Genomic DNA, 14744 nt, shown 5'->3' with positions numbered 1-14744 from the left:
GGGAAACTGATGTAAGATCCTCCTTCTGGAACACAGTGAAAGGTGGAGTTTCCTTGGGGTTTATGGGAAAGGTGAACATAGAGAGAATGAAAACATGAGGTTATTTTAGAAATAAGAAAAAAAAGAAAATAATGCACAATAGAAAACCAATAGCATCTGCTGTACTTCATAAAGAAGGTAGACTCTTGCTTTAGTCTGTTTTATAGATAATATGATATGTACCTAAGAAATAAATCATAAATTAAAGACAGAGAGAGTTTTATGGAAGTTTCCATTTTAGAAGACTAAGATTGTGCATTCAATAAATGCCATGTAGTTCTCTGTCTGTTCTAATATTTCATGTAAAACGTGGTCTGATAAAATATTTGGATCTCATGTGATGGATAAAGGAGGAAACTGTGATTAATGTGACAGTTATAATCCCAGGGTTGGCTTGGTCCAGCAAATGATACTCCCATTTGGAGAAGAAGAATACTAATATGGACATTGCTTGGAAATTTTTGCTGGAAACTCAAATCTCTGTCAAAATCTTACCCATGAGTTTATTTGAGATCTCATTCCATTTCAGCATGGTAATTCCTGAAAAAGGAAAACATGCTGTAATATAAAGTGGAGAGCAGTGATTTTGGACTGAACTATACTTCATATTGGGCAAGTAGTTTTATATAAAACAGATAAGAAACAAAAACAAAACAACAAAAAATAAACAAGGAAAAACTTAGGGTGGTACATTTTTGGTAAAAGCTAAATAGCCCTAGTTTCATTTCAATTTCATTTACGAAAAAGCAATTTTATGAGATAGAAATGGAGAGACAAATCTTCCCACGGTCGCAATTAAATAGAAATAGATAAACTGTTCTTCCATATGGGGAATGCAAATACACATCACATGCATAATGCAACGTGAAACCAGTAAGACATCTCACCTCCCAGTTTGGGATCTAGATTGCAAGCTGAGACTTGGCAGAATACACTGTGTATATCTAGTGGCTTCCATGGCAAGTGGCACATTGCTTTCATCTGTAAAAAGAATTTCCAAATACCTTGTAAAACATAAATGGAAATGATTAATCTACTCGATCCAACTGATTTGCATACATAATTTAAGTTGCATCATTTTCTTCTCTTTCTGGTAAAAATATCATATGATTCAAGTGAAATCAATTTATCCATCTTTTGCTGTTTCATTTTAATTCACTCAGAGGTTTCTGAGATGTTTACTGGTTTGTATTTAATTATGAGTTATTTCTGACTTGATGGAAATTGTTTTACTCAGTTATAGAAACTTTTTCCTATGAAAATTAATATTTAGTTCCTAATGAAGACCAGCATTTTACAGTCAATCACTTATTAAGTTGTCATCACTTGAGATCTCATAATTTAGAAATACACTTGAAAAAAATCAACTTTGTGTACCTGCATTACTCTCTATTAAAAGACACCTGAAGAATATCATACAGATCGAAGAGTTTGGAAAACTGAATTAGAAGCTTAATGAATTTGGCTTAGGGAATGAGAGATCACAGCATCCATCTTCAAATTTTATACGTCCCCTCAGTAGATACTTAGTGGATTAAATATGATTCTGTCTTCCTGGTCACTTTAATCTGTTACCTGGAGCCTAATATTCATTTATACTTACCTGGATAAGGCTTTTATTTTTTATTTGCTGTTTGCTTTACAGCAAAGCCTCATTTGGTTCAGCTCATAAAAGATGTGGAAATGGCTGTGGAGGAGAGTCTTTACTGGGAATGTCGGGCAAGTGGAAAGCCCAAGCCCTCCTACCGGTGGTTGAAGAATGGAGATGCCCTGGTACTTGAGGTAAGACAGCCTGCCTGTCTTTCTGCCCTCAGCCTGCTCTGTGTTACCGGAATGCTTTCTCTAGTTCCCACTACCAAAAGTGACTGGTGGTTTTCACTCTTTTCCTTTGTATCTCAGGAGTGGAATGAATGGAGAATAATAACCCAGTCAAGTACCCAGTCTGCCAATGAGAAGATATTTGCAACTTTGCATATTTTCATTGGCTAAGGGTGATTTGTGATTTTGTGAACTTAGTCTATAAAATAATACACTATGGTTTTGGTATTGAAACCAGAGAAGGTCTTCCTTTAATCAAATAGAGAAAGTTTTTCTGTTTTTCAACTTGTATGGCCTCTGGAGAATAATTGTTATATCTATTACTCGGTTGCCCTGTTACCTGAGCACTGATTTTCTGATTCACCTTCGCTCTCTAGCTATGTAATCTTGGCTCTTTTTTTTTTTTTAACTAAGCCAATTATGTTCCTTTGCATTTCTAGACATAATTATCCATACTTCTTTAAAAAACCCTGGTAAATATGTGTGTTTTCAAGAACACTTTTTATACAATAAATTTATAATTTTCCAACTCACACGGTTTTTAAAAAATTGTAGTGAAAATCTTTTCAGTTGATACAATGGAACATCCTTTAAAGTCTGAAACTTTAACATGGGTTAAAAATAAAAGGACTTCCACATTTTATTTCTGGCTTTATTATTTATTTTACTAATGTACTTTGGGGCTATATGATGCTAATTCATATTTCCAGTGTGTCTCTCAACTTTCAAAGAAGGAAAAGGTTCAATTTCAGGTGAGCCCACTTAATACACTGAGGAAAAGGTAGACGTGTTGTGTCTGATTGAAATGGTAGTGAGTAGTGCTCATTTTTTTCTTCTAAAATTTTGCTTATGCGCAAGACATTTTTGTTATTGTCTAGGAGAGAATACAGATAGAAAACAGTGCCCTTACAATATCAAACTTAAATGTGACTGATTCTGGCATGTTCCAGTGTATCGCAGAAAACAAACATGGCCTCGTCTATTCCAGTGCTGAACTCAAGGTTGTTGGTAAGACCAATTTTCTCTGCTCTTCATTGTTCTTGAATCTTCCCTTCTTGCCAGAAACTGAAATATGTGCTTTACATATTGGATTCCTGCATCTAGTAACACTTAGAGTGTCAAACATGATTATTCAGGGTTTCTAACCAAAGCATGCATTTGAATGATTTCTAAGGAAAAGTAGTAATGAGGGACAAAATTAGAAACCAAAAGTTGAAGTAAATCCACAGAAGGAAGAAAGTGTTGGCCTGACCCAGTCTCTGTCCAGCTCCAGGTTTGTGGTGAAGGAATGCTTCTTAACGCAAAAGTGATCTGGGCCTTTTCCTGCTGATGGGCCATCAAAGCAAATACCGAAATTGGAATCAATACCATTTGATTGCAAAGGGTTTGCTTTTGTCTTTATTCTCATCCAATACTGGACATACTGAAGCCTTAATTAGCCAAGGTTTCACTAACTGAATTATGAATTCTTTTCTTCTTGTTGCACAAGATATAAGAGGAGAAATGATATGTTTTATCATGTTTAGGACAGTTTTCCCAAAGGACACTTACATTGCAAATGATGGAAAATTCAACATTTTATCCTGTTATGGCATAGCATAAAATAGGCAAGGAAGGAAGGAAGGGAGGTAGAGGGAGGGAATGAAAGGGGGAGGAAGAAGGAGTTCATCAGTCTATGCAATTTAAATGGAGACTGCAGATTTCAGTGTAACTTGATCTAGGGTGCAAATATCATCATTGGTATTAGGTTCCATGTGAAGTTTCCCAAGAAATTGAGTTTATTATCATAGTCAATCCATGGGGAAAAAAATGATGGCTTTCTTAATAGCTTAAGCTCAAACACTAGCCCTGCGGTCAGTGGCCTCAGGTAGCCTGATTTGAGTCATTATGCATCTATCTGCTTATCACTGACCAATCCTTATGGCCAGAGGGTAACAAGGCCCTGATGGGGTAGTGCATCGACTTTCAACAGAATACAGTCTTGCTCCAAAGTGTATTTGTAAATGCCTGGAGATAGTATTGGTGGTTGTAAGTAGGGGGAGGGATGGGGCCCTTGTGTGATATTAGCATTTGGTGGACAGAGGACAGAGAGGCTGCCAGCACTTGTACAGTGCACAAGACTGCCTCTGCACAAATGGTTATCCAAGTGCTGTGCTCTGGAAGTCAGCAGAGAAAAGTCCTAACCCCATCTTTATGGGATGAGCTTTTAAAATTTTCTGTACTAAGTGATCTCCTTTAGTTCAGTGAGCTATTTTAAAGCCTTTACAGTCAACATTAAAAATTCCTACATAAAGTAATTGTTTCAAGATTTAAGGCCTGCCCCAAACACCATAGCACACATTTCTTTTTTTAACAGTGAAACCCTGTGAGTGGTGCACCATAAATCAAATAAATCTGGTGCCAACATCATGCCTGTCATGTTAAATCTAAACACGGCTGTACTGTCAACCTTTCAGATTTACAGGAAGTTAAAAACATGATCCAGTGCTCATTAAATCGATGATCTCTCATTCTCTCTCTTCTTTCATTCTTTTCAGCCTCTGCTCCGGATTTTTCAAAGAATCCCATGAAGAAGTTGGTTCAGGCCCAGGTGGGCAGTCTGGTGAGCCTGGACTGTAAACCCAGGGCCTCCCCCAGGGCGCTGTCTTTCTGGAAGAAGGGGGACACAGTGGTGCAAGAGCAAGAAAGGTATTCTCTTGTCCACACAAGTGGCCGCCGGCTTCCTTTTCATATTCCGTAAGGTCACAGCAGGTCTTCCACATGAGCCTCAGTACCATAGCATCTCAGTGGGCCAGGAGGTGTTCAAGAATCAGCACAGTGGTAGTTTTGTTCTCTGATAACTCTCATGGTGACAGTCGCATGTTGGTGGAGTCTGAAAACAGACAAACCCTCATCTAATTCTCCCCATATAGAAGCCAGTCTTGTAGCAAGGGGTTTCTTCCCTAGTCCTCTTGGGAGAACTAACCATAATGGTAAAGGAATGCCAGCCCCAGAAGCAAGGCAGCATCATGCAGAACAAAGAGCAGATGAAAATACAACAGCCCGTGCAGAGATCTACACACACACACACACACACACACACACACACACACACACACACGCTGCTGGCCCCTGTGCCGAATCATACACAACACGGGTGTTTCCTTTCAGCCAAGGCTTACTGGTTTGTATAATAGCATTGAAATGAAGAGGTAGAATGAGCTGAGTTAAAAGCACAATTCAAGAGCCCCAGGGCCTGGCCTCGCATTTTCCTTCTGCCTTTTACTAGCTCAGTGAAGTGACCCCATCTTTCTGGGCCTCATTTGTTAGTAGAAATGATGACAGTTTATGCCTCATGTTGAGAAGATTATATGGACAAACTGCATAAATATTCATAAAGCACTGAGATCAATCCCTGGCAGAGAATAAGCATATGTCCTAGCCGTTATTACTATTTATTAAGTACTTACTATCTGCCAGATACTGTGCTTCCTGCTTGCGATAGCACAATAACAACCCCGAAGGGCCCATGTCCATAGGTTGAAAACACGTGGCTATGTTACAGCAAGTGGTAAAAGGTAAGTTTTCAGATAGAAAGATTAACTTGAGTTAGTTGTATGGGTCCAAACTCACCTGAGTCCTTAAAGGAGGAAGAGGAGGACAGAAGGATGGCCAAGGAGATGTGATGTTCAAAGATGTGATGATCCCAGACAGATGGGAGGAACAAAAAGGACCATCGTGCGTGTGGCTGGATTGTAGGTTGTAGTAGGCACCGTTGGCACAGGAACAGGGCCTTGACCTCATGACCTCCAGGGACTGGATTCTACCAATAGTCCCACGGAGCACAGAAGGTTCTAGAGCTTTGGGAAGGAGCTAGGCTCTGCTAACACCTTGATATTGGCCCACTGAGAACTAGACTGGACTTCTGACATCCAGAACATGTGAGAATACATTTTCCTGAGTGTTGGCCCCAGAGTTTTCAGTAAATCATTACACCAGCAACAGGAAGCTGAGCACACAAATTATCTCCTTGAAACATCTCTGCAGCTAAGGAGAAAACTGGAGCTTAGAAGGATTGTGTGATTTGCTAAAGTGATTCTTTAGTCTTCTCTGATTGACAGTCTGGGCCTGTTTGACTCTAGGGTGAAACCACTGAGCCTTTTCAGCCTCACTGTTTATACAGGATTGCAGGATCTTATAGGTGATCTCAAGTGCTGAAGCAACTCCTAGTGATTACTTTTGAAAATGAGAAGAAAAAAAAAACAAGCAATAGAACCTGAGGACAACTTACTCAGATCCCTTTTCTAAAGTTGCGAAGTCCTGTTGCAGGCAACCCAGTTGAACTGCTTGTAGATTATGGGCCCAGAGAGATTTTCCTGAGTCAGTACCCCACAGCATGTGCAATGCCACCATTCCTTGACAGCAGACACTGTCCTTAAAAGGCAAGCACGGGGGGACAAGGAAAAACTGGGACCCAAGTGGGTAGACCCAGTCCAGCCCAGTGTGTGCCACACAGAAGAGATTGCTAGAACAGGAAGCTAATTACTGACTTGGAGTTTGATTTTGTAAACTGGTTTTAATAGAACAGTATAAACCAGTTCCTTTGGACTGTGCTAGAAGTTAAGTCTTCTGAACAATTGCTAACTATGTTGTGGGGACATTTTAGTAGTCTGATTACATACATGAATTAGAGAGTGATTATTTCCCCAGGACTCTCTGGGTTACACAACAATAAAGCCACTTGTCCTCACAGTATTATACAGAGTAGGCAGAGGTTTTAATCTTAATTTTAAAAGGGGATTTATAAAATATTAAGAGATTTACAGACTCTAACATTAGCTAAAGGCATAAAGGAGAGATTCACTCCCACAATGTACAGGGATGTTGTAAGTTCCGGAGTCTAAACTGGAATTTCTGACTTGGACATGTACAATCCTTAGTTTTTTTCATCTGTTAAATATGGACAATAATTCTGAGCCTCACCTAGTTGTATAATATAAACCTTTAGCATGATGACATTTGTAGATACATTGATCATTAAGGATGAGGTTATGATACAAATAAAGTGTTGAAAGTAACACTGGCTGAAAAAAGGAGTTTCTTGAGTGTTGTTTAGGAGTTCAGTGATTCGTTGGTCTCTCTGAAGGTAGACAAAGGTCTGCCTCGACTCAGGTTCACACACATGCACCTGCCCTCATGCTCTGCCACCATCCTCACCTCGTGAACCAAGAAGACTGCCTGAGCTCCAACCTCGCACTGACATCCCAGGCAAACACAAGGAGGATGATAGAAATAGGTATACTTTCTCTATTTTAAGAGACTTCTCTGAAATCCCATATAGCATTTTCCCTTATACCTTATTGATCATCAATTAGTAAATTAGTTCCCTGCTGTACTGAATAGCAAGAGAAGCTGGGAAGTTTGGGCTTTTTTCCCCCCTTGGAAGGAAATGGCCCAATGAAGAACTAGGAGTACATTTTCCAGGAGAAAGGGGGACGTGCTTGCCACTGCAGCAGTGTCCCTGCTAAGGACAGATAATTCTCTGCCCCTTTGGGCTGACTATCCCTCCACTTAGCATTCTGTATGTCTAGCATCTCTGCTGCACATAAAAAGGAGATTTTTCAGATAGGAAGGTAAAGTGAGGAGTAAGAAATGTGTTTAAGGAGATGGTCCTAAGAGCTGCAGTCCTTCCCAGAACTATGGTTTGAATTCGTTTCTGTCTCTTAGACAGCAAAAGCATTGACGAGCCAGGGCCTCGATGCTCAAGGAGAAGACTGCTAGAAGCAATTATAGAACAATGTGCAGATCTGACTCTTCTCCAAGTTCAGGGGCGAGCAGAGTGGGCTGCAGCCTTCCCTTGGCTTGGAAGCCCCTTGTCTTTCCCTCTTGACTTGGACTGAGGCTCCAGCCAAATCAGGGGAGCTCATCAAATGCTAGATTTGCTGTGGTGGTTCAGCGTTGGGCTGCTCCAAATTATAAAGGCTGTTTCTAGTCTCTTTCAGGGGACAAGCGGATTCATTGGGGGACAAGTGAATTCGTTGATGCATTTGAGAATAGAAAGGGAGATAAAATTTTTGGTAAAATGTTCGAGTTATTTATAATAAGATTTGAAATTCATTTGATTTTTTTCTCATTAGTTAATTATTTTGATAGGCAAACTTGTATTCTTCAATGAATAAGAGATATACAATCAGTGGGAAGCCATATAACTGAGTGGCTATTGAGAGAAAAATGCATTTTGATTAAGTAAACATTCTACTATCCATAGTATCATTCAAAGCCTAAGTCAGATTAAAAAAAAACACAAAGTTTGAATATGTCCTTTTTTGGTGGGGGAAGTTCCTTGAAAATAGATGAGAGATAGTGGAACAGAGGTAAGGATTGAAGGAAAGGAAGGAAGGACGGGAGGGTGAGAACTGCAGAAGGAATCTGATCAAACCTGGGTACACAGTGAACATACCACAGTGAGTGCTGCCTTTGTTTCTAACCATAAGACAGGAATTAAAACAAAATCTGCAAGTAAATAGAAGAATGACCAGGATTGTAAAGGAAGGGGAACAGGGGGAAGGAGGAGGGGAGAGGGAAAGGGAAGCACTGGGGTCCAATCAGAGCCACTTAATCCCATGCTTTATGATTGTGTCAGAATGAACCCCAATATTACATAAAACTGTAATGAACTAATAAGAAAAAACCTTTAAAATCATGTCTTTTTTAAAAAATTAAGCTATTTTATTTATAATCAATAAACTCTGCTTAAACATCTTTATATGCATACAACCCACCTCACAATTGTTCCATGTCACGAGATTGACAAGAAAGGACTTTTGCAATTACTATTTTTATGAGAAATGTCCAGATATCACCTTAAAAGCTAAAAAAATAGCCACATGCCTTTAAAAAGTAGAATTAGAAAAATTATTTTCAATTTTAGTGTAAAAATAGATTTGAGGAAAGGAATAAAATCCCATCTATGTAGCACCATTATCTAAAAATGAAAAAAAATATATGATGTAAATTCATCTTTATACCTATTTGCTAAAAATAAGGAAGAGACAACATGATTCTTTTTGTATGTGGGAGAAGCAATACAAGAAGTTCAAATTTTTTGCCTAAAAGGTAGTGAACAGCAGAGATGAGATCAAAATTCTACATGGAGCTTAAAACACTAAACAATATTCTCTTAGAAGCATTCTCTACAATATTTAATCAACATAAACGAGGAAGACTACTTTCAATTTCTTTGAACGTTATAATCATTGACCAGAATCCTGGCTTTAATATCCATACTACTTATCAGTAATACATCACACCTTTATTTTAATTACTTATTTAACCTGTCTTCCCTGCCAGATGACAGGTCCTGGAAGACAGGAAAAGTGTCTGTAGAAACTGATTTTTATTTATATATATATAATCATTTAATACATAAAATATAGTATATATTGACATATTTTTATGAATTATGTAATTATATATGTACTATATATAATTAATTGTTATGTAAGTCACATAATATACCTGAGTGACTATAATCCACCTGTTTTTAAAGTTTTTATATCAGCACAACAACAGTTTTGAAATTACAAATCAGCCATGGAAATTGGATCTAAGTCAGTGAGTCACTTACATTCCTGAATTGCTTTGGAGAAACAAGGGTTGTTGCTCTCAAGTATGGAGATGATTTGAGTTCTGTTGCACCAAGGGTTCCTGCCCATCAGGTCCCGGAAATGCTGTTCTGAATAGACACCAGGGCATATAGTGCAAACAGTGAGTCCTGAGTTCTTGGAATTATGTTTCTGTGCATTCATTTGGAAATTCTTTGAGTACCTACTTCATGGGCCAGGCACTAGGTATTTGCTTTCTGTCAGAGAAGGCCACACCATCGTGTTCAGCTTTTCAATGTACAGCCAGGTAGCACAGGATGGTTACAGTAAAACTCAGTTTGCAAGGTTCTGGATATGCAAGGTGGACATCTGCACAAGCATTCTGGAGAAGACTGGAAAGATCCTGGGGTTCTTGGGAGAAGAATTCTTCAGGCCAAAGAAATAGCATGTGCAAAGCACAAAGGCCAGGCACAGGATAAAGTCAACAGAATAAAATAAAGGTAGCAGCTGGCTTATCAAATCAAATTTATGTTGGAGAACAGGGACCAGGGCAGCAGTGGGTATATTGGAGTAGGTGGAACCCCAGTTAGCAGCCCTCTACCAGCCTGCACATGAGAGGAGAACAGACAGAGCTAACCAATGGAGGTGGGAATGGATTTTCTAGGAGTCTGAGAAGAGCTTAATGCTATAGGACCTGCTCACTGATTAGACTTGAGAGAGAGCTAGGCACGGGGGTGAATCCTGGATTTCTGACTTGGGCATCAGGCATTGTGGTGGACCCATTCATTGTGACACAGAACCTCCCCAGAGATGAGGGAGTAGGGCTAAATATGCTGAGCTCCATTTGGGATTGGTTGATTTTTAAATTGCATGTTGAAAAGTGAACTGTGTGTGTCTCCATCCATCCATACACACACCTACCATATCATCACCTTTGTGCAGGGTGGGGGCTTAGTGAATGTGGAACTTGGGAGTTAGGGCTGCAGGCATCACAAATGTGGAGATGGCAGTCAGTGCGTGGTTGTGTTGGAAGGTAGATGCCACTAAGTGGCTTAAAGTATGCATTGTACCCCTGAAGCACTGCACACTCAGGTTTTAACTAGAGAGACCTGTTTTTTTTGCAAGCTTAGTTAGTAATTGATTATTAAATAATCTGAAATTTCTAGCATTCAGGATTGAGCAAAGATCATTTTTGGATTTTTTTTCCTTTGTGTTTGCATCTTCCCTTATTGAGTTACATTGCTGCATTTTTTTCTTCCCTGCAGGAAGCATCTTTCTGAATAAACAAAAAATGTCTGGCTTCCTGAACATCTGATAATATTTCACCAGTTGTTGCTGTTTTAATGCAACTCCATTCACTTATTCACTTGAATTCGTGTGTTTTCAAATAAAAAAAGAGTCAAATTAAAATTGGATCTTTTGTCTCCTTTAGGGAAATGAAAATTGAAAATGACTCTTGGGAATATGAATAGGCCTGGCTTGGGAGAAGAAATAGCCAGTTGGCATATTTTAGAGAATGGTTAGCTTTTTTTGCCACTTACTGGTACTTAAAACACATTAGCCAATTAATTTTAAAAATGAGGGCTTTCATTTCAATGTTATTGCTTATAATAGTAAATATTTTATTGCAATAGCCTCAGTTCAAATGAAAGTCAAAGAATGGCCCATTACATCTAATTAAACACACTAAAATTGTTTTAGATATTCTATGCAGCATTTAATACTATAGAAATTTATGTGCTTTTTAAAGAAGTAGTGAAGATTTTTTCCCCAAAATTTGAGTAGCCATAATCTAGGTAGCATTTTCAAAATGCATTAATCAATTCTTGATGCATGTTTTGTGTCTAGTTGGGAACTGGCTTTAAAATGCAGTTAGTATTTTATGCTGTTGATTCCATTTATATGAAGGTCCCGGAGAAAGCTCAGATTTCGTGACAGAGAAGAGTAATTACTGCTTGGTGGAGGCTGGGTGTGGGTGAGGAGGGAGAGTCTGGGGCAGGGGAAGCTTCCAGGGAGAGAAAGCTGTTCTAACCCTTGATTGTGATGGCAGTTATGTTCGTGACTGCTTGTATTTGTAAGAACTCACAGAACTGAACCTAAAGAGCGACTTGAACATTGTATATAAATTATGCTTGACATGCATGAAATTTTACATTCATTTCATCCTGCTTCCATGAGTAGGTCCATCTAGCAGTTTAGAAGCTCAAGAGATGTTCTCCTAGATGGCTACTTGTTCATCCGAGATACCTTGAATGATTCACCAATGGAGAATCTAAACATTTTCCAGGAACCAGGATAATTGTGACAGAGCTGGGACCACTTGGCATCTCTATCATGACCTTAAAGCTTTGGTGACAATGTGCCTGGGAGGTCTGTTACTCTCCAGCAGGTAGTCACCTGGTACCGCCCCTCGACCACCATCTTGGCCAGATAGTTTCTGTATCCACCCTTCCTCTTCTTTCTGGATCCCTGGCTCCTCTAATCACAATGGAGTCCCTTTTCCTTCCTGCTCTTCAATGCTGGTCCCTTCCCAGGAGACTTCCAGGGCCTCTTCATCCAAGAGCCTGACTCTGTCCCCTTCCCCTTCACCCATGTGTACCCATCTAGAGAGCAGCTCTCCGGCCCATGTGGGTGCTCAGTGAGCTTCAGTTTCTTCACTTGGCTACACCTGAGGTCTCTTCTAAGCCTGTACTTCTGAATGCTTGCCTCCAAGTTCATTTCTAACTCTTGAACTTTTAAACACAGAAGAGGATTTTCTTTAATATGAACCATGCTGCTGCTTTAAGGTACTGTACATTAGCTACTGCTTTAAGGTACTGTACATTCCTGTCCTCTACTTGGAGGGAGAGTCCTCCAACTGTCCACTAGTTTGTGATATCATTATGCAGTTCTTCGGACCATGGACCCCACTGGTAATGCATAGATGAATGAGAAATACCAGGATCCCTCAAGGAGCCTACAGTGGGTGTGGAATGTGGAAAACTAAGCCAATGACCAGGATCGTTAGATTTTATGATTAAGGTGACCATATAATTTGTTCTACAAATTGGGACATTTTCAAAGGGAAGATGGTACTGTTAGTACTGCCTTCAGGACAGCATGAATGAACTAGGACAGGCAGAGGACACTGGACACTGCTGTCTTGTCCATGGAGCAGCTGTGTATCCACCAGTAAGAAGCACAAAGACAAGATTCTGTCTCAGCCCTGGGTCCTGGGAGAGCATTCCTCCAGGAGGGACACCTCACAGGAAGTGACATGAAAGGGAGCACAGCAAAAGGGAAGGGGAAGTTTCATCTACACAGAAAGCATTGCTTAGTTAAGAAATGAGGCCTCTTATCTATGCACGTATTCCAGTTGTGTGTCAGTGGCTAAGATCATCTCTCCTGATCACCCAATCTGGAGAGCCTGACTTGAGATCTTTCCCCATAGACACTCATCCCTCTCCTTCCAAGGAGGTGAATTCTGGAGTAAGTTTAAAGGGACAATGGAGATTCCAGGGTAAATTGTGTGCAAGAGTCTCAGAGTGGGGAGAAGAACCTCCTTCCCGGTCTGGTTTCCCAACCTGCACCTACACATCACCCATGCTTTTTGTGGGGCTGCACATTAGCCTCATAACTCCCATTCTCCATGAGAAGATTAAGAGCACGTGCAAGTGAAGTCATTGCTATCCAAGGGTTTGGAAGTGGGCTGAGACTCACAGAAAGCATTCTGTGAAATCACATTCTCTCCACTGTACCCATCCACCACCCCAGCATGTTCCTACACAGCTTCTGCATTAACTGCAGGGTAGCTAAAGTTTCAGTGCATTTGAATCATTATTTACATGAATCAGTCATACCTAACTGGCATGCATTATACTTTGTGTTAATCATCTGTGTCACATGAAGTTAAATATTAACTTTCAGTGGCTTCTTTATTTAACTTTAGCAGGTACAAGGAGCAACACATCAAATGGGTCACATCTTGGGTCTGCTGCCTAACAAACTGTGTGGTTTAGAAAAGTTACATAGGCCCTGAGTTTTGGTTTCCTTATGTAAAAATCCTTGACTTGCAGGGTTAGTAAGCCTGTTGGTACCACTTGCTTAGCATATGCTCTTGGCAATAGGTGGCCAAATGAAATTGGTTGTATCCGACAAGCAGAGAAACACATGGGTTCCTTTGGACAAATTAGGTAGTACTACCCCTGCCCCATTTCTTCCACTCAGTGGAAAGATAATAATAGTGTTTGTCAAGTCCCTACTTCTACATAGGTCCTCAAAAATAAGTACCTGATGCCTTTGATACTATTTTTAACCTGATTGATTTTTTTTTGTGTAGTGTCAGACACCTTCAGAGTAGCTGAATGGAAAGGACAGCTTGTGCCTTTCTTTATGGCACAATAATCTCTTTTATATTATTCAAACCTTCTTCAGTAAGTGAATTCCACATAAATATCATGTTAAAGACATCAGTGACAAATGGTCTCTGAAAGTATATCAACTAAACTTTGCAGATGACCAAGTGTTTCTTAAATTGAGCTTCCAGATTAGTTTTTGATGGATTATGAAAGTTGGGAACTTTGTCAATGTTATAATTTTGGTGAGGGAAAGCTGATTAATGAATCTGAATCAGCCTTCAGAATACACTTCAATCCAGTTTGTTGCAAGAACTGGGTAAATTAATTGATATCCATGCCCAACTCAAATGTTTTATTTATTTGGAGGATCTTCCCATGCACCGTCTCAAAACAGAATTTTTAGTCATACTGCATGTCTCACCCAAACCCGAAAGCCAGTGTACACTTGTCCACAGCCCAATCCGTTCTCCTTATTTCTGCTCTCACTCAAAATTACATATATAATTATATGTGTGTGTGCCTGTGTGTGTATATATATATATATATATATATATATATATATATATATATATATATATATAATATATATATATATATATATATATATATATATATATATATATATATATATATATATTATATATTATATATGTACTATATGTGTGTGTTTTAATGAATTGTATAAAACCAAAATATCATTGCATACCACTTTTGCATATTTTTCTGCTAACAAGTTTGCAATAGGAAGAAACAGGAGCTTTCCCTTAAACTAAGCATATTGACTCTTTGGCACCATCAGTATAGAGGTGGTAGAGGATACACCATTTTCTTTTCAATAACTCTTAAAGGACAAAGAAGGAGATTTCCCTTTACATTCTTCATGTATGCTCTTACAATTTTCTCTGGCTTGAGTTTATTTTCTTCTCAACCTAGAAAACTCCAACTCATGTCTCAAGATCTGGCTTGG

At 39.2% G+C, this 14744-nt stretch overlaps 1 protein-coding gene across 1 annotated transcript in view; it reads left to right on the top strand.

The window, feature by feature from the left end:
• The window catches only part of LOC308640026 (contactin-3-like), a gene marked incomplete at both ends in the record, with an annotated part of 96034 nt that overhangs the window by 66613 nt on the left and 14677 nt on the right, over positions 1–14744 (top strand). The window contains 3 exons of the mRNA XM_081312093.1: positions 1685–1821; positions 2808–2865; positions 4395–4545. Of these exons, the coding sequence (XP_081168219.1) occupies positions 1685–1821; positions 2808–2865; positions 4395–4545 (346 nt within the window). The remainder of the gene's footprint in view (positions 1–1684; positions 1822–2807; positions 2866–4394; positions 4546–14744) is intronic.

This window comes from Spermophilus citellus, assembly GCF_964194105.1.
Source record: "Spermophilus citellus genome assembly, contig: SCAFFOLD_355, whole genome shotgun sequence".
NCBI lineage: Eukaryota > Metazoa > Chordata > Mammalia > Rodentia > Sciuridae > Spermophilus > Spermophilus citellus.
The sequence above is the reverse complement of the archived record's forward strand: the minus strand, read 5'-3'. Positions and strand labels throughout refer to the sequence as shown.